This window comes from Diabrotica undecimpunctata, chromosome 3, assembly GCF_040954645.1.
Source record: "Diabrotica undecimpunctata isolate CICGRU chromosome 3, icDiaUnde3, whole genome shotgun sequence".
Taxonomy (NCBI): Eukaryota; Metazoa; Arthropoda; class Insecta; order Coleoptera; family Chrysomelidae; genus Diabrotica; species Diabrotica undecimpunctata.
In genome coordinates this window covers 52,499,556-52,519,919 of record NC_092805.1, presented here as the reverse complement: position 1 = coordinate 52,519,919, position 20,364 = coordinate 52,499,556, and the positions used below count along the sequence as shown (strand labels likewise).

Below are 20,364 nucleotides of genomic sequence, written 5' to 3'. Positions count from 1 at the left end.
GTTGTAAAGCCAGTGAAGAAGAAGAAGAAAAATTTCTCGAGTCCAATTTTCTACCGACCAAGAAAGTTTAGATTTTGTCCAAATGAGCCTGGTTTGCCTTTGTTTTGCTGTTAACAGTGGCTTTTCCTTTGCCTAGGGAAACATATGTTAAAATATATTAAACTACAAGTGCACATTTAAGTTGGTACCTGTAATTCAAACTTATAAAACTTCAATCCAGATTTATGTTTCCACTTGTGACAGCATTGCTTTAGAGTTAATCCAGTTTCATGACTCCATTTAGCTGTAACTTGCCTTAGAGTGTTTTTTAGACCTTTTTTGCAAACTTTTACTAATATTCTTCTATTCCCATCAGAAGATTCAAGATACTTCATATTTTTTCATAATACTAAATTATATTCCCCTCTGTGGTTTAAGGACCACTTGCCATTTCAAGGATTGTTTTATTTCTGGCAATAATGTTTAATAACCAACTCACGAGTTTTTGAATTTGTAGAGATACCAAGCACCTTTTATTGAAATAATACAGCGATTCACTTAATTTGACAAGAAATTAATTGTAGAATATAGTTTGACGTTTGTTAGAATATCAGGCTGCCTTATTTTCGCAGCCTAATTGTTGTCTTATCTTGTGTGGTTTTTAGCAGCTTCGTAGTGTACTTCATACTGTCCCATTATTTAGTTGTCACTAATTTTTACGTATTTTGATAATCCTTATGACAGTAATAGGTGTGGCTTGTATAAAACAATATTTCTTACGTTTTGTGATTTATATCATTTAATTTAATTTGTCTATTGTGAGACTTCATTTAAAATATTGATTAAGTATTTAATTGCTTATTAAATAAAAATAATAATAAATTCAACAGTCAAACGCCTGAATTTGTTATATATTTTAATTTGTACCATTATATAGTTGTTAGAGTTCGTATAATAATCATGAATTTACATAATTTTATTTGTTAATTATGCTAATGAAAGTTTTAAACAACCAAAAATAATCCGTTATGTTATCTGGTCTGATAAGGTAATAAGATTAAATAAAAAAGCAAACAATCTAATTATGGTATAATTTTTATTCATCAAATTTTAAAACTAAACAAATTTTTCTGAAGGTTTTTCTGAATATAGAGTAGTTATGTTGTCTACATCCTTAATATAAATGGAAACAGTTCAAATAATTACACTATTTATTTTTAGCAATACAATATAATATTTTATAATTGTAAAAATTCATGTATAATTTTATTATTAATATTACGACTTGGTAATGTACTTAGGTAATTATTAATACTACAGGTTTCTTGAATCTGGGTTACTAGGGTATTTACACAATAAGTCTATTTTTAACAAAAATCTACACATGTATATAATTTTTTATCAGTTTTAATTATTTGTCTATTTTGATTTGTCTATTTAGATATGTATTACTGATTTTCATTCTGTATAACTATTTATTGCATCCACAATATTGAATTCCTATTGAACAACCTTTTGACATTTTAATCCATCCAAATTTTAATTCTCCATACCAAATAGAAAATGTTTTCTGTTGTGGAGCTTCATTTCTGAAAACAGAAAGACCAAGTCAGCGAGGAATTTTTGTTGAGATAATTATGTCCAAAAATTATAAAAAAATTTTACACCCAAATGTTTATGGTTAATTCCATTTCTTGACTTCTTGTTTTCCAACTTTAATAGACCGGTAATAGAATAGACCGGTCTAAATCTACAGCCATACACTGAAATTTTGGATTTAGGTTAACATATGATGCATATTTATATTTAGTACTGACATTTGATTAGTGATGCTTCCCTATTTCCCCCATTGTACTATATCCTATATTTTACAGATATATCTTATTTGGTTTTGCTCTCTCTGCTCCCGTTTTTAACGTTTAACCCTTCAGTGTAGTCGCTAGGAATTTTTGAAAATTAGTAGTCGCGCGCAGTCGAAATGACCGTTTGGTCTTTTACTTCTTAGTTTGTGTTAATAAAAGTATTTGGAACCAGTTTAAGTAAAACACGATTTTATTAAGGTTTACTAAGTAGAGTAACACATTACAAAATAATATAAAACGTAAACTAATGTTAAAAACACTGGATAGAACATTAAAAAACTATTTTCTACTCCGATAAAAAAAGTAAACTTTTAGTTAATCCGAATAAGTTCAGTTTGGCACTCTTGGCATACTGCACGTGTATGTTCTCTGCATAAAAACTATTTACATTTACAGCAGAAAACGGTCGTTTTCCGGTTCTATTTACGGTCGCAAAAGTAGCATCTACCATGTACTCCTTCATTCGTTGGAGTGCCGTCTGTGTTAGGAATATTACATAATATGGCCTTAATACGTAACTTTAGATCTCTATTTAAATTGTCTACTGTTGCTCGGACCCGTAGATGTTCATTCATAAGAGAAAATGCTAAATGCTTCAAAAATTTTCTTCCAAGCATTTTATTATCAGCAAGGTTGTTATTTGCATGAATCACTAGCGAATTAATGCCTGCGATATTTAATATGGTGTTAAAAATTACCATGGGCCAACGTCTTGTTTTTCGCGAAACATCATAAGAGGAGCATAGCTGATCAACGACGTCAAATCCGCCTTTTGTTATGGTATAAAACGTCAGAATTTCTGATTTATTATGTTCAAATGTTTCTCTATCTATAGTGTCGTCATCATGTAGACTTGGAACAAGCAATACAACTTTCTTCTTTTTGGGGATATACGACACTAAGGTACATGTATCGCTCAAGGCGAACATACTTGATTTTAGAAGACGAGATCCTTGAACTAATTTGGGGGGCAGTTCCCTTTTGTTCTTTCTAATGGTTCCCATAACAGTCAATCCAAATTCTTTTTTTAAAACATCTATTAGAGGAATGCTAATGAACCAATTATCTAGAGTAATGTTGCGCCCAGAATTTTTTATTGGTGCACACATTCTTTTTACAACTTCTTTCGGGGAATTGTCTACAGTAAATGGGCCATCCTATGTAAATCATGTCCTCATCAATGAAATAACTCCATATTTCATAAATATCTTTTAACTTTTTCGTAAATCTATTAGGCCCAGGTGATTGTCTTACTAAATTAGGCTTGCTCATACGTACTTCTCCTATTTCCCTCTAAATCCTGTTCTTGTTCGCTTTCCGAATCTTCCGACCTCTCACCAATAACTTCCGGATTTACTTCATTCTCGTCATCGTCGTCGTCAAATTCTATATCAAGCGGTTCTTCTTCCATGAGGGCTTGAAGTCTCTTTTGTTCCTTCTCATAGTCCATTCTAAAAATAAAGCCAAACAAGCATTATATATAAAAGTTTGCTGTAGCTTAAAATTTAAAAAAATAATATTTGATCCTCAATAATAGAACAAAGAAAATTATGAAATATCGTAATAGTAATTTGCAGCAAAGTAATTTAAAATTTGATGACTAATTACACAGTAAAAGAAAAAGAGGTATATTCAAAAGGTTACTAAACAATAAGACAAAAGTATAATAGTATATTATTTTAAAAAACTAGCGTTTATACATACCTTAAGGTGATAAGAAACACAATAAAACACACAATAAGAAATTATGACCTTTGCGCTGTAACTCATAATCAACAAACCTCCCGCTACTTTGATTTAGTACTGAGGCTCCTTGTATCGAATGAGTAAGCTACCGAAAGCCGTGGTTGCCAAATGTCATTTTTTTTCGAAATATTAGCAATTTTTAATACGTGCGGTCTTTTTAACCATGTAGCGACTAGTTAAGGGTTAAGTATTGTTTTTATTTTTTCGGTATCTTCTCTCTTTTCTATCGCATAGGCGCAAAATTTCGGGCCAATGCTTTTTAAATGCATTCATTTTTTTCGAATCCTAAAAAAACTAATAAGTATTTTTGAAAAATTTAAATGCAGAATGAAAGAATACATTATTACTGAGGACCGAAAGGCTCTAAAAACTTCTATGATGTTTATTTTAATAAGTTACAGGGGTGAAAAAAAAAAAAAAATAGAAAATTTAGTATGATTTTTAATTTCAAATATCTCATTCAAAAAAAACTTCTTGTTTATTCTAAGGGACTTTCGGCCCTCGGTAATAATTTATTCTTTTATTGTGCGTTTAAATTTTTCAGAAATATTTGTTAGTTTTCTCAGGATTCGAAAAAAATGATTGCATTTAAAAAGCATTGGCCCGAAATTTTGCGCCTACGCTCTTAAGGTTTCGGTAGCTGGATATTTCTACTTCCAGAGACTCTAATCTCAGGACTTGTTTTATTATTTCGTTAATTGTTAATTAATATTTTACATCGTTTGGGTTCTCTTGCGACCACTAAAGATTTTGTCTTAGATCTGCATATCTTCATATTTTACGTCTCATTTTCTGGAGTGTAGGTAAACTAAGTCGGATATTATTCAGAAAGATTATTCTAAATAGTTGAAAGCCAATTTAAAAGTCTCAAACCCTAACAATATAGAAGAAACGTGAAAAGAAATAAAAGGCCACATTTCGATAGCAGCAGAAAAGTAATGGGTAAAAAAATGGAATACTGCGAAACAGCAACCAGCGAAAAAAATCCAGCACGAAAGAAATGGCGGAAGACAGATATAGAAGGAGACTTGGAATAGTATAGGAGAAGAAAAAAAGAAAAAATGCTGTAGAAATAGAAAAAAGAGATGTATTGATGAACTTACAGAAGAGTTGGAATTAAATAGCGAGAATAATGCTATATAAAGATATAAAAACACAAAACAAAAAAAAAATCAACAGTTAAGATGCCAAAATATGGGAGAAACATTACGAAGAGATATCTAAGGCTACAGGAAGCACTCAAGAATGTACAGATGAAACATCTTGATAATTAAAACGAAATCGAAAATCCGTCATATGAGGATTTTTTATGTGATAAATCTAAAGCAAAAGAAAGCAGCAGGCCCAGACGAAATCCCAAACGCGCCAATAAAACGATGCGGAGAAGAACTGTAACGAAAAATATACGACCTAATAATAAGAATTTGGGAAGAAGAAAGAATGCCCGAAGAATGGAAAACACGGTCGATATTTCCTATTCTAATGAAAGGGGACACCGCACAATATAACAACTGTAGAGGAGTAACATTGTTAAACAGTTGCTACAAAATATTGACATCATTAATCAGACAAAGACGCTACAAAATACATTGAAACTAAAATAGGATAGGACCAACAGGAATTTAGAAAGGTAAAGTCAACAATAGACGCAATACACATAATTACAGTCAATTGAGAAGTGTTACGAACATGATATCGACTTACACATCCTTTTCATAGATTTCAAGCAATCCTTTGACCTTTGACCGCCTAATAAGGCACGACTTAATAAAAGACATAAAAAACCTAGATATCCCAATAAAACTCATAAAGCTTACGAAAATGACAATGGAGGGATGTACAGCAGCAATAATCACAGATGACGGCGTCTTCAAAAACATAGAAATAGCAACTGGAGTACGACAGGGCGACTCTCTATTAACGTCATTATTTAACGTCGCTATAGAAGGAACAATAACAGCTACCGAAATAAAAGATACAATTATAACATCGACGTCGCAACTTGTGGCGTACGCTGACACATAGCATTGATTAGCAGAAACCTAAACAGTCCAAAGAAAGAATTTGCGAAGTTGTGCAAGGAAGCATCCAAGATGGGTTTGGCAATAAAACAAAATACCTCCTATGCTCAAGAAAAAATACAGTTAATGTGATAAGATTAAGTATTGGCGAATATGAGTGAAAATGTAGAACACTTTAAATATCTTGGGGTCTCAGTTAATGGAACTAATGATATAAGCATACTAATCAATGAAAGAATTCTGGCAGAAACAGAACTAACTGGAAATACAACAACTTCCTTAAAGATAGGAAGCTAACTCAAAATTTACAGTTAGGTTATTCAGAATGCTAAATTCATTATTACAATAGCTAATAATGAATTTAGAAAACTGATGCGCTACAAAGTAAGAGAACTTTTAAAATGAGAAGAGATCGTCAGATTTAGCAAGGTACAGATAATCAGATGAATGGACATCTAAAAAGAAGAAATCCAGAAGCAGTTTCCAATCCATGAAGAAAATCACTAAATGAAGACCAGTATCAGGAAGACCACGGGGATGGGAGAACCCGATAATTGCGGACCTTAAAAATATGGGAGTTAGAGAATGGAAATCCATAAGCAAAAACAGGAAAGAATGAAGAAGTATTGTAGAAAACGCTGTCTTACAACCAGTTGTAAAACCAAAATGTTAATGCAGACTGATTTCCTGCGACCATTGAACCGGAAAAACCTAAAGAAGGCTGGAATCACTCTGCTAGGAGTTTAGATGCCATGATGATGAAGATGTCTCATTTTCATATTGTTTTGAATGTCTGTACCATTCTTTGTAGGTTATTTTTGGTTTCTGATATCAGGATTGCTTCATCTGCGTAACAAAGGATTTTCTGCTCAGCTTTTATCCTTGTTCTGTCTTTTTAATTTATTCAATGATTTTCTCTATTACTAAGTGGAAGATTAGTGGACTCAAGCTATCTTCTTGCCGGATTTCCGAGTTTATATCTACTTCCGATGATAGTTCATTCTCGAACTTTCCTTTTGTTGTTTGTATTGTGTTTAATTATCTTTACCATTCTGTTGGACTGATTTTCTTCTTTTAGTAATTGTAACACATCTTACAATCTTACTCAGCCAAAGGCTTTAGTCAGATCTAAAGAATTTTTGATTTCAATATTAATAATTCGTAGTGATTATATTTTTGTAGTAAATGTGTGTCATGTGTTTATGTATTATGTAGTTCCTAAGATAAGGTAATATAATATATTGTCTAGATAAAGAACTTCCTCCATTTTTTCTGTTGTATCTGCTTGAATTTGAATACTATCTATCATTTTTTTACTTTACAGTTTTTTTAACAACTTACAACTTTAAATTTCCCAAAACATTAAAACAGTCCAATTAATTTTTTTTACCCAATTTTCATCTTCAATTTTTATGGTCAAATCTATCGTGAAACATGATCGTGGAAGTATGCAACTTTGTTCCGATTCTTTCCTAATTTTAAAAAGTGCTGAAGGTGGTTTATCTTTACTTTTACTTTCATTTTTGCCATCTATGTGTCCTCTTCTTATAGTGCCGTGCACCTATAGTACGTTGGAGAATTATCTTAAGGCCAGTCGTCTATCCTTCGCGGCGTGACAGAGCTCTTCAGTGTTATTTATGCCTGTCCAGTTTTTTATATAAGTCCAACCCGGGCGATCCTTAGCATCCTCTGACCATCTAAGGTCCGACATATTAAGATAATAATTATCCCTGAGAAAAACGGAGTAGTGTTGTATTATCCCTTACTTTCAATACTATTATGAGGAAGACATTTCCTTATTCCTCGTTGGAACACTTATACCGGCGTGACTCGGTCGCCAGAGTCTCGTCTGTTGTTTAGTAGGATGGCAAAAATGGCCACCACGGAACAAGATGAGGTTGACATTGAGACCAATATTTTCATCAGTCTCATCGTCGCCTCTTACACCCCCTATGTGTTCTAGAATTATCGTCGCCTCTTACACCCCCTATGTGTTCTAGAATTACCTAATTAATGCTTAAGAAACTTGTTGGTGTCCAACATAATTTTATTATTTTAAGGAAATTAGAGGTGTAATTATATTTTCTATTTCTAATACAGGATGATGACATAACAGTTGAAACAGTAGATGAATCAGTTCCTGATGTTGCTTATGAAAGCCCAGTTCCAATAGATCCCAGGAAAGTGTACTTAGCTGAACATTTTGATGATCCCGCACAATTTCAAAAGCGATGGATCAAATCTCAAGCTAAAAAAGAAGGAATAGAAGAAGACATAGCCAAATATGACGGACAATGGGAAGTAGAAGCTGCAACAAAAGATAGCTTACCCAATGACAGGTAAATTTTATTTTTCTTTAGATTTGGGTTCATGGATTAGTAGTACAGCGAGATATTGCATCTCGCGGTTGTCTCTTATGGTACTACTAATCCCTACCGAATGTCATTAAGATGCTAGAAAACTAGGCATTGACATTAATAAGCTAGAAAACTAATCATACATAATTATATGTTTTTTTGTAGTGGTTTGGTACTCAAAACTAAAGCCAAACATGCAGCGATTTCAGCGCACCTATCAAAACCGTTTGTGTTTGCGGATAAGCCATTGATCTTACAGTATGAAGTACTGTTACAAGAAGGCCAAGAATGTGGAGGCTCTTACTTAAAATTACTAAGTGAGGGGCCAGAATCCAAGAATCTCAATAATTTCCATGATAAAACGCCCTACACCATTATGTTTGGGCCTGATAAGTGTGGAAACGATCATAAATTGCATTTTATCTTCAGGCATAGGTAAGTCACAAATAACAATAAAATTTATGTATATTTACTAGAACATTATTCTCCTTTAGAAATCCGTTGAATGGCAGCATCGAAGAAAAACATTGTCAGAAGCCAAAGGAACGTCTAGAGGAATACTTTTCCGATAAACTTCCTCATCTGTACACCTTAGTTCTAAATCCAGACAATACTTTTGAAATTTCAGTAGATAAGAAAGTAGTAAACTCTGGAAGTTTACTTGAAGATTTCGTGCCCCCAGTAAATCCCCCAGCTGAAATCGATGACCCTAATGATAAAAAACCAGAAGATTGGGATGAGAGGTAATTATCTTAAAAAGGTTGTAGTCTGAATGTACTTTATTTTGTTTCCTCTAGGGAGAAAATTCCAGATCCTGATGATAAAAAACCAGCTGATTGGGATGAAGATGCTCCACCACAAATATTTGACGAATCAGAGTCGATACCGGATGGTTGGTTAGAAAACGAGCCAACTCACGTTCCGGATCCAGATGCTATAAAACCAGCAGACTGGGACAGCGATATGGATGGTGAATGGGAACCACCATTGATAGAAAATCCAGCATGTAAGGCTGCTGCGGGATGTGGACATTGGGAACCTCCATTGATCAATAATCCAGGGTATAAAGGCAAATGGAGACCACGTCTCATTACCAATCCTAACTATAAGGGAAAATGGAGGCCAAAAAAGATTCAAAATCCAGATTATTTTGATGATCAACATCCATTCAAGATGACCACTGTGGTATGTGCAAGTTTTATTCTCATTTAGTTGTCATTAGTTGAATGTATAAAGTTGGGTTTGTGGATATTTACGATATTCTAAACTAAAGAAATGTAATTGATTTGACTTTTTTATAGCAATTTATTTTTAGTGAATCTCCAAACGCTAGTAACTATTGAGTATTTATGTTCATATAGAGAAGACTTGGAATTCGAAGAACTGAACATTTATTATCATATTAAATTTTCTGCTTTTTAATATAATTGAAAAATACATATTGTATATCCATAACGCTGCTATGTTACCTCCTTCCTAAAGGTTCGATACCAGGTTCACACATTTTTTGTTTTTAACATTCGATTTCCGGTCGGCTCTTAATTCGTCCCCGAGCAGGTAATAGACGATAATTCTACCCTTAATTTCTACCAATGCTAGTTACGATACTTTAATAACACCACTCAACTCGTCCCCGAGCAGGGGAGTTTAAGAAGGTTTAAATTTATTTTCACTTTCATTTTGTAATAACTACTTACCAGCAAAATATTATGGAAGGCTCTAAAAGTTTTAGTGAACGTGGAAAATCTGTATTATTAGTAGAATCTCAGAAATTTACAAGACATAGAGTTAAAAAGTGGTGTACTGTTTTGGAGATGTGCGATTCGCTTCTGTAAAGTTAAAATTTATACTGTGGGTGCCGAAAACTTGATTATGCGCAGTGAACTAGAATATGCCCACGAAAAAAATTTGATAAATCTAAATAGGCAGATAGTGAGTGTTGGTGTTAAACGTAAAGCAACCGATGATATTTCTGAGAAGCCTTGCAAGGTAATACATTCTGTTTTAAGATCCTGCCCAGTTAAGTACTTTAACAGTCAAAGACATTCACTATATTCTTAACACTACTTATAGAGAAGAAAAACTCTTCCGGTTTTACCAAAAAATAGAACAGACGCTATTGCGTCTATAAAAACAATGACTATTAAGACAATAAAAGATGAAAACTTTGTTTTCATTACCGACGATATTGAAGAAATTATCGTATTTTTGTGTCTAACAAATGTTATATATCGATGGTACATTTAGCTACTGTCCAGAGCATTTCTTGCAGTTGTTCACACTGCATATATTGGCAAATGGATATTATATTCCACTTGATTTTTATTTAATACCAAATAAGAAGGAATGTTCTTACAAAAATCTTTTTAACAAATGCAAATTAAATGAAAAAATTTTTGCAGAAATTATTGTGGCAGACTTTAAAATATCTATTCACAATGCCATAAGAACAGTGTTTCCAAATTCCAAAATAGTAAGCTGCAGGTTACATTTGGCTCAAGCATTGTTTAGCAAAATTCAAAATCTGGGCCTCGTTCCTGATTACAGGAACGAAAACAGTATACAGAGCATAAATGCATGTGAATCTTTCCATGCTAAATTTAATGCCAGTTTCGACATAGTCGACAGTTTTTTTTTACCGTGGTGTTAGTGTTGTTTTGGAAGTAACTAGTATGGCGGGAAAAAGGAAACGAAAAAAGAAAACAATCTTATAAGCTTGACAAATAAATTTTATGGATCCATCAAGGAATTTGTACCCTATTTATATTTCTTACGAATGGTCGAATTTTATTGCCCTTTATTGAGGGTGTTTTTATCATTGACGGATACTAGGAAATTCCGATGATGGGTGCCCGCGGTCGTGTGAAAATCAATGTGGTTTATTTCTATGTATAAAATATTCAGTAAATTATTTAGTATTGCAAAATGTATTTCTTCAATGTTCATTTCTTGGAATTCTAACCCTAAAAATAGAAAATGATGCTTCATTAAAATTATCTGTTTTAACTCATTAGGTATTAGAGGAGTGCTTATTAGTTCTTTTAGACGAACTAGTTCAAGAGAACTATTTCACAAAAATGAACTAGTTCAGTGAACTAGTTCGCGAAAGAACTATTTGTAGGACCGAAATCGAAATCCAACCGTAACATTGGTTTTCAGTCAGTCTTTCACTACCGTACAAGTAGTTCGGGTTCGAAACCATTTCTTTCGATCGTATGTTTAGGTTTAAATGTTTTAAATTTATTTCTCAAATGTTTTGCAAATAACATTTTTTTTATTTGCAAAAAATTATTAAGATTTGTTTTTTATTAACCGTTTTAAATATAAGTATGATTCACGTATGATTTATTTTTATATTTACGTATATTTAAACTCATAGGTATCTATAACTAGGTTATTTCTAAAAGAACCTTTACAAAAAAAAATCATTGAATTTTCTAGGAACATTAAATAACACATTTTCATTCTCACTTTTACATTAAATTATATTTTATGTAAATGCATCAATCATTTTAACCACAACTAAAAATTTTTATTTCAAAATTACAATACGAGAAACAACACAGCTTGGCAACGTCCAAGCCAATGCATGGGCATAAGATGCGAACCATTATGACATTAAGATAAGACTGTTTAAGTTATTGTCACATTTATAAGAATTATTATCTGTTATCTGAGACTAATCGGCATTTCTTTTTTTAAACTAGTCAGTCCTTCCCATCACAAAATAATAAATATATGATCTCATTCATTCATTATTTTCTTCTTTAGAAGTTGAGACACATTTTATAATGCAAATCATTCGCAGTGAACTAGTTCTATGAAAATTAATGAACTAGTTCAATTAGTTCAGTTCAAAGAATCGTTCATTTGAACTATTTCGATGGTGAACTACACATCTCTATTAGGTATTAACAACGCACATATGTAAATATCAACTTATCCAACTGTATGTCCCTGATGAAATGTTTTCATTACATAGCTTATAAATTCTGTTACAGTCTGCCGTTGGTTTCGAGCTTTGGTCGATGTCTCAAGATATTCTTTTTGATAATTTACTCATAACAGAAGATATAACTGTAGCCAACAAATGGGCTGCCGATACATTTGACAAGAAACGTCAAAAAATTGCCAAGGATTCGGTAAGTTACGCTTTTGGTAGAAATAGTTAGTATTTATTTTATCTTTAAGATAAAACATTTTAAACTTCTTTAATGAAAAATACATTTTTTGTTACATATTGAAATGAATTCTCAAATATCATTAAAGCAAAGGTGTCCTATGAGGTCTTAAAGAGTCTACAGATAGTCTTGAGATATATTCTCAAGCTAAGAATACCACATTTTTTCTTCGATAAATATTTTCTTGGATAAAAATGGAGTTGTGCTTACATTACACAATCAAATATGGAACTAACTTATCCAATTTACTTTTAAATGCCGGACATCAACAAACTGATTTCTTTTCAATTTAATTTTCTTTACTTCTCGTTTAAAACTCATTATCTACCTTACTTTGTGGATGTGAAAGACACATATTATAAATAAGAATGATTAATAAACATAAGGTCTATAAATATTATGTGTTTTATAAAGATCTTTCAAAAACACACGAAACAATTAATTTCTAATATAAATGTTATAATATCAACATGTGAAAGATAACTATCAAATAAGTAAAAGAACGAAAAACCGCATGGACCTGTAATAATTTAATACATAACTAAAAAAATGCAATGTAATAATAAACTGGAGCAAATCAAACACCAAGAGAAGATAAAACCACCAAGTACAAGCAGAGATAAAGAAAATATTCAATGAAACTCTCAAAAAAAAAAAAAATAATCAGTTGAAAATATTTGGCACAATTTTAAAACAACAATACATGGATGACAAAAGAAATCCTAGCACTGATAGACATATGAAGTGAAATATTTATGTGCATTTGTTTATTGAAAAAATGCCTTAATTAGTAATTGTTGGAATTTTTTTGTAAAAAACTAATAAATGAATTGCAATTCTATAAAAAACTTTATAGTCTTTAAACCTTCAGGTATAAGTAAAAATATTTTGACAAGGATAAATGGCTTCTATCTTGCTAAAAACATAGTTTTAAATTTAAATAAAGTTTTCTAAGCGCCGGGGGCCTGTATTGCCGTAACCGTATACGTAGCGATATATTGCTCGAAATGCATATTCGAAATATTTGGCTCCATATTTTGAGCACGATGGAACCCATTTATCCTAGTCAAAATATTGTTACTTATACTTGCAGTTTTAAAGATTATAAAGCTTCTTATAGAATTGTAATCCATTTACTAATTTTTTAGAAAAACAATCCCAAAAATGAGTACGTAATGCATTTTTTTCAACAAAAAATTGCAAATAACTCGAAAAGAAAGCATTTTTCGAAAAGTTACCAGGAGATAAAAAGTATTTCCTTCGATTGGATACGCCTAAAAATAATTTACACACAGCGATTCGGAAATTGTTTTTTGTTATAAGGTATTTGTTAATAACAATTTTCGGCACCACTTGGAAAAATAAAAAAAAATACATTAAAACTTAAAAACATATATAAAATCGAATAAAAAGGGTTTGGTGCGGTAGAAATGCAAAAAAATTTAGTCAGTTCATGCCTATATTAACACATAATCACTTTAATGCATACAAAAAGATAAAAGAAGTTATAAATATGAAGAAAAAATTCACTACAACAACTCTAGTAGATGATAACAATCAATTAGTATCTAGCTCAAAAAAGGGAGGAAACCCTATTACTAAGCACAATATATGTCACCGAAATATTCCCAGAAAACTGGATTAAATCGACCTTTATACCCATACTCAAGAAAAATAAATCAAATAGATGCTCACAGTTCAGATTAGTTAGTCTGATAAGCCACGTTCTGAAAATTCTACTCAGAGCTATCTATATATCAACGTATATAGAGAGAATCCGAGAAAAACCTGACAATCAATTTGATTTCCGAATGGGGCTTGATTCGAAGGCGACATTATTTGGCCACCAGGTACTATTACAAAATTGCCGAGATCAGCGAAAAGACGTGTTTGTCTGTTTTATCGACTACAAAAAAGCGTGAACTCAGAAACCCTAACACAACATGGTATAGACCATAACACTGTGGCTCTTGTTAAAAACCTGTATTGGGATCAAATCGTCGATCAAAGTAGACCACTTTCTGACAACAGAAATGTCAATTAAAAGAGACTGTACTTTCTCCACTATTATTCAATATACATTTCGAAAAAATCTTTCAAAATGCCCTCTAAAATATTGAAAAAGGGAAAAAAATAAAAAAAGTTCGTATAGAGTATATTAGGTCCGCTTTTCAAAGAATGAAGAAATTTCAAATAAACTCTACCTTATCATTGGATATCTGATACCGATTTGTAAAGACATTCATTTATTCCTTACTATTATACAGAAAGTAAACATCGACCTCTGGTCTGACAAGTCTGAGGCGGGTACAAGTCTTTGAGATGTGGATTTGTCTAAGGATGCTGACGATCTCTTGGACAGAGCACGTGACTAACAATGAGATGTTAAAGATGAGAACTGAGGAAGAATTCCTAAACATTATAAAAATAACAGAAAAACGAGTTATCTAGGACATATTTACAGAGGAGAAATATTCAACTTTATACGACTTATAACGGAAGGGAAAGTGCAAGAAAAAAGAGGTCTAGGAAGAAGGAAATACTCGTGGCTGAAGAATGTAAGAGATTGGACAGGCATGAATACCCATTCATTATTAAGAACAGCTCAAGATATTATATTAGATAATTATCGCCACCTTTTAGTAATGCAGAAGGTACCTTAAGAAGAAGAATAATACACAATAACGAGAGCAAGCGCGGCGTAGAAGGTTAATATCATATAAGGATGTACAATTCAATATGATGAATAGTACAAAAGTGTCAAAAATTTCTAATGTTGTTTGCAATTGCTGACAATTATGGATTGTACTACAAGAAGTTTAAATCATTACGTTTTTGAATACGAAAAAATACAATATCGACTGGGAATGGGATCACCAGGATTTTATTCTAGAAGGGTATAAAATGTAGAAAACGAGATTAACGTTTTATGCTATGCAGATGAAGCACTGCTAGTAGCGTACGAGATTAACGTTTTATGCTATGCAGATGAAGCACTACTAGTAGCGTACGACGTTTAAACCAATTCAACGAAACAGCAAATCGTTCACTATCATGATATCCGCCTCTAAAATGGATGAAAACATCAATTATATCTTTGTGATGAAAGCTTGAAGTAAATAGAGTAATTGTGGAACAAGGAAGAAAATAATTGAAAATATTAATGTGTAGAACCTTCCTCTAAGAAGAAACAGCAATTTGGATAAGTCAGTGTGAACGGCCAACGAATAGTAAGAGTTAAAACGTACTTGGTATATAGTTAAAACCTTGGTACTAACGTCAATGAAAATTGAGTACATGCCCTAGAAATCAAATGTAGGATAGAGAAAGCAAGATCTGCATTTTAAAAAATGATAAATATTCAAACGTCATGATTTATTTTATCAATAACCATAAAAATCAGGTTACTACTATGTTATATCTTTACTATACTGTTGTACGGACTGTAGTCGTGGACTCCCACGGACGCGACTTGCAGGAAAATTGAGACTTAAGAAAAAGAGTTGTTAAGCAGAATAAAATCAGCCACAATCGAATACTTCGGTCACATCATGAGGAACAGCGAAAGGTATGAATTGCTGCAACTAATTTTACAGGGAAAAGTAGAAGGAAAACGAGGCCCATGAGGTCGAAGGATTTCCTGGCTGAAGAAACTACGTATGTGGTTCAATACAACAATCATAAATATTTTCAGAGAAGCAGTGTGCAAAGTACAGATTGCCATGATGGTCGCCAACATCCGAAACGGATGGGACAAAAAGAGGAACCTTCAGGTTTTGACGATGTTGGGGAGGAAGTAAGAGAACAAACCAAGATTCAGGACCAAATTTAGAATCTACAAGAAATCTGTAAGAGGAATCATGACGTAATGCAGGAATTAGACCAAAACCACAAAAAACCAAAAGATTACCGGAAACAATAGAAATGAAAATACTTAAAAAAGAGTAGACTAAACATATTAGGGATGTTTCAAAACTACATGAACCTTGGAAATACACATCCCGAAAAAAAAATGATTCCTGAAAACATTAACTATTTTAATTTTTATACTGAATTCAATATAAACTATTAAAAACGACTTTAAGAAAAACAATAAATACTCCCAAATATTTTACTAATGCAAAAACTAATTTGCCTCTGTCTTGCTATCAGAACACACTGCAGACAAATAAATGATTTCAGTAATGTCGAATTTTATAGTTTCGTTCGTAGATTGACGTCACCAAATAAGTGAGTCAGGTTCATGAAATTTTGTAAGATCAATAACAGACTAATAGAAGGAACAATGATGAATCGCTTGAGATAAATCACCAGAATATTGGAGCGTGAGATCACCGAATAAGAAAGGGCGACGATCAAGTGTGTAGCGATATGTGTAAGAAGATAAAACAGACAATTTGTCTTAAATCAAAAAGGAAGAAGAATATAAAAGAATAAAATTAGTATTATATAGTATTACGCTATTGTCCTGTTCTTCATGTTCGGCTGTTCCCGGATTTTTTCTTTCGTTTACCCTGTGATTTTCAATAACTTACATTATTTATTCAACATTTTATTTTTGTACTCTTCTGCCAATTTTCTTGTTATATATTCCAAGGCATAATAGTCTTGTACTATATTTGAATTCACTTTTGAAGTGAGTACTTCTTATCGCTTGGTATGATGATTTTGCACGGGCCTGAAATAATATTTAGCGTGCCTCAAATAACCGACACCCGTGCAGTAACATTGTAATCTACAGTAATATACCTACATAATATACATACATACACACACATATAAAAATGAAATATAATATTTAAAAAAAAATTAAATAAAATTAAATAAAATAAATAAAATTAAATAAAGTTAAATAAAATTAAATAAAGTTAAATAAAGTTAAAAAATTAAATCGAAGCGACTCGAATCGAATAGAATAAAATGAAATAAATTAAAAACCATCGCTCCGTGGGTATGCGATAAGAAAGCTATGCTTCCTCTCCTCGGTCACTCCGAGAGCGCAAGGCCCCTTTTTTAAAATACATTATAATGAAACATTATGATAATCAAAATAAATAATTAAACATAAATACGAGATGTTAATGAAAATGTAAATGTGAATAAATTCCATTATATTTGACACATTTTGAAAATTACTAAAATCATTAAACAAAATTTTTAACGAAAAAATTAAGGTTTTTTAAATTTTAAAGTGTGTGGTGTTATTATAAAAAAAATATTAACAATTCAGTAATAAATTGATATAAGGTTAAATGCTCGAATAAATGAACTTTGATCAAATGAAAGACAGGTATCGAGCACAATTTCTTAATTAAATCTTGCCCAAGTACTTTCGCCTGGGCAAGATTCCCCAAAGATTCTCTCCTGATGAGAATCATTATCTCTCCTGATGCCAACCAATATGTAGCTTCACCGTTTAAAAAAAATTAACTGTTTGTCCTGCTGTCGTGTAGTGTAATGTACAATTTTATGTTTACTCATGACATTCTCAACAGATTGTTGGATAGGCCAAATTTGACGAAATGCCCCTGAAGATGTTCTAGGAAGCGAAAGTACTTGGGCAAGATTTAATTAATAAACTGTGCTCGATATCGCCTTTCATCTTTCATTTGATCAAAGTTAATTCAGTAATAAGCAGACATAAAATTTCATTAACCCACATAATAGTAATAACGCGCTACAAGAAGTATGTATTCGCTTCTGTCGGCGCCACGTGCCGTTTTATTATTATTTCTGAATAATTCTAAATTCTGAATAATTTTCGGTTGTTATTTTGGTGCATTTCCTTAATCCATTTTCTGCCAATTGAGATTGTTACTGCACGTAATACCTAGATAATATCAAATGAAAAAAGTAATCTTAATTTCTTATTTAACTCATGCAACATACTTATTTCTATTTTCTACTCTTTCAAAGAAAACTTGGTGGGGTAAAATGCTAAGAGGCATGAATTACAGACCGAAAACATGGGCAGCTTATGCTGTGTACTGCCTAATTCCAGTTGTGTTATATGGATATTATTTGTATCAATGTGTTCACGAGGTAACTTGTAAGAAATATGTCAAGCTTGTCGTTTTAACTTTGTTTATTTTATTTCTCTTTAGTCTGAATAATTCGACTTTTAAAATGATAAGTTAATTTGTTTTTTGTATTTAAAAAGATGTATTTAAGCGAATAAGGTAGTTACAAGGTAAGTCTGATATTACCGCCTCTTATAATAGTACATTGTACTTCAGATTTGTAGGTTGTGGTTTGGAATTATTTCTTCCTGAAAATACGATGCTGCAAAGTTCACCGCTGTTTTTTAAGGACTAAGGGTGCTTATCAAATTAGGGTGCTATTTATAGCCTTCGCGCGTCCACCCAGGATCTGTCGGTTGGTCTTAGTCGGTATGGGAATTTTCCGCCCGTGTGAGGAAAGGTTTCATATTGCATAACGCTGAGATCCACATCCTGTTTAGTCGCAGATCCACTTATTTACATTTATAGTTGATCGGGTGTTTTTGGATTTCGATAGCCTCTCTGGACATCCGTGTCAATTTCAATGTGATGTGTGTTTTTTCGTATAAAATTTGGTGGTTATCTGAATGAACTCACATCTCCCACACCCCTCACAAAGTTCCCATCCATTTGACTCTTCACAAGAGTGATATTAGGTTACATCCTAATAGATGTTCTCTAGCCACACATGCTAACACAACAGGACACTCTTTCGATTTTCCGAATGTAAAAATTCTTTCCACGGAGAGTAAATGTTCAAAAAGATTGTTTCTCGAGATGGCATTCATTTTTCAAGAGAAAGAAACCATTACTAAAAAGACAGATACCAATAATTTGAGCAACTTCTACTCATTATTGTTAACTTTAGATAACTACAAATTTACCAATAAAGGCAATTCATCGTAAATAATATAAGTTTCAATATATATGTGATATATAATATTTATTCTACTTCATAAAATACGTCTTTTTGCCTCTTCTTTTTCAGAAAATCCAATCGGGTATACTATATTTATGTTATCATTTTAAGATCCAAAAGAAATGTCATTTTAAGTTAATAATTATGAAATCACAACCAATTGTTTTGTTTCTGATGAAGTATATGTATAACCTAGAATTTTTATAATATGTCTACATTTTCTGTGATGATTTTATAACATAATTTTATTTAAATATTTGTCTGTAAAAGTTTTTTAAATATGTGTTTTGTGTAAAAACTTTTTTAAAACAAACAATTTTTGGATAGTTTTCGCCATTATTTGGAGGAACCAAATGAGTTGTTTATTTCATTTTCTAAACACCCTGACAACTAACCTCAATTAGTGTAAGATACAAAATAATTGTTATTCTGTAATAATATTCTGTTTATTATAGCACCCTGATGATGCAAATAAAAATTTGCGAATGCCTGGTAAGGTGAACCCGTCGAAGTGTGAACTAGTTTTCAGTTAGATGATTTTTATGACATATTTTGCATGATTTAGGAGATGTTTTAAGTCATGATATTTTTTTCCTAGAATGCTTACGGACTTTACTACATATACTTGAATTTGGGCACGTTAGTAAAATCAGATGTGGAAAAAAAATGTGGGTTAATTTTTTTTAAGTATCCATGGTTCACATTTTCCCGTCAATTTGGGGTAGGTGTGACAATGGACTTTAGCTTACAACAGCGTGTGTTATTTTTGGGGCAAGTGTAAATAATTTAAAATTGCAAGAAAAAACGAATTTTTTAGTGTTTGAAATATTTTAATCTATTTATTTTTAAGCAAGTTACAAACTTTTTAAGATTTAAAGGTTCAACCCAACAAAATTTACATTAAAAATAAAATGATTCCTTCTGTCTTTAATGGGTTCTGGTAAAGTTTTTACGATATCGTCTTCAACAATCATATCCGTGTCTTCTATATCAGGCCAAAAAAGGTGCTGCTACTACTCTTTTTATATCTTAAAAAACAAATTTGCCATTCATTTTCGATCTTGTTATCAATTCTTCTAATAAAATGTTTAATATGTTTTTTAGATGTGTACTCTACAACAACCCAAATACCCAGTGCGATTTGGGTCTTTTCGAACTCTCCAACTGTTGGCACTTCTTTCTCAATTATTCGCTCGTTTTCTTCAAATATTTCAGGATCTCAATCATTTTCAGAGTCAACATATTCTACCAAATCTTCTTCCGATTCTGAGCTACTAAAAGTTTCTTCTCGTTTCTTAAT

General features: G+C 32.0%; 1 protein-coding gene across 1 annotated transcript in view; it reads left to right on the top strand.

Annotated features, from left to right (window-relative positions):
• The window catches only part of LOC140436800 (calnexin-like), a 38,594-nt gene that overhangs the window by 7,800 nt on the left and 10,430 nt on the right, over positions 1–20,364 (top strand). The window contains exons 3-7 of the mRNA XM_072525903.1: positions 7,709–7,947; positions 8,131–8,400; positions 8,460–8,708; positions 8,763–9,150; positions 11,967–12,107. Of these exons, the coding sequence (XP_072382004.1) occupies positions 7,709–7,947; positions 8,131–8,400; positions 8,460–8,708; positions 8,763–9,150; positions 11,967–12,107 (1,287 nt within the window). The remainder of the gene's footprint in view (positions 1–7,708; positions 7,948–8,130; positions 8,401–8,459; positions 8,709–8,762; positions 9,151–11,966; positions 12,108–20,364) is intronic.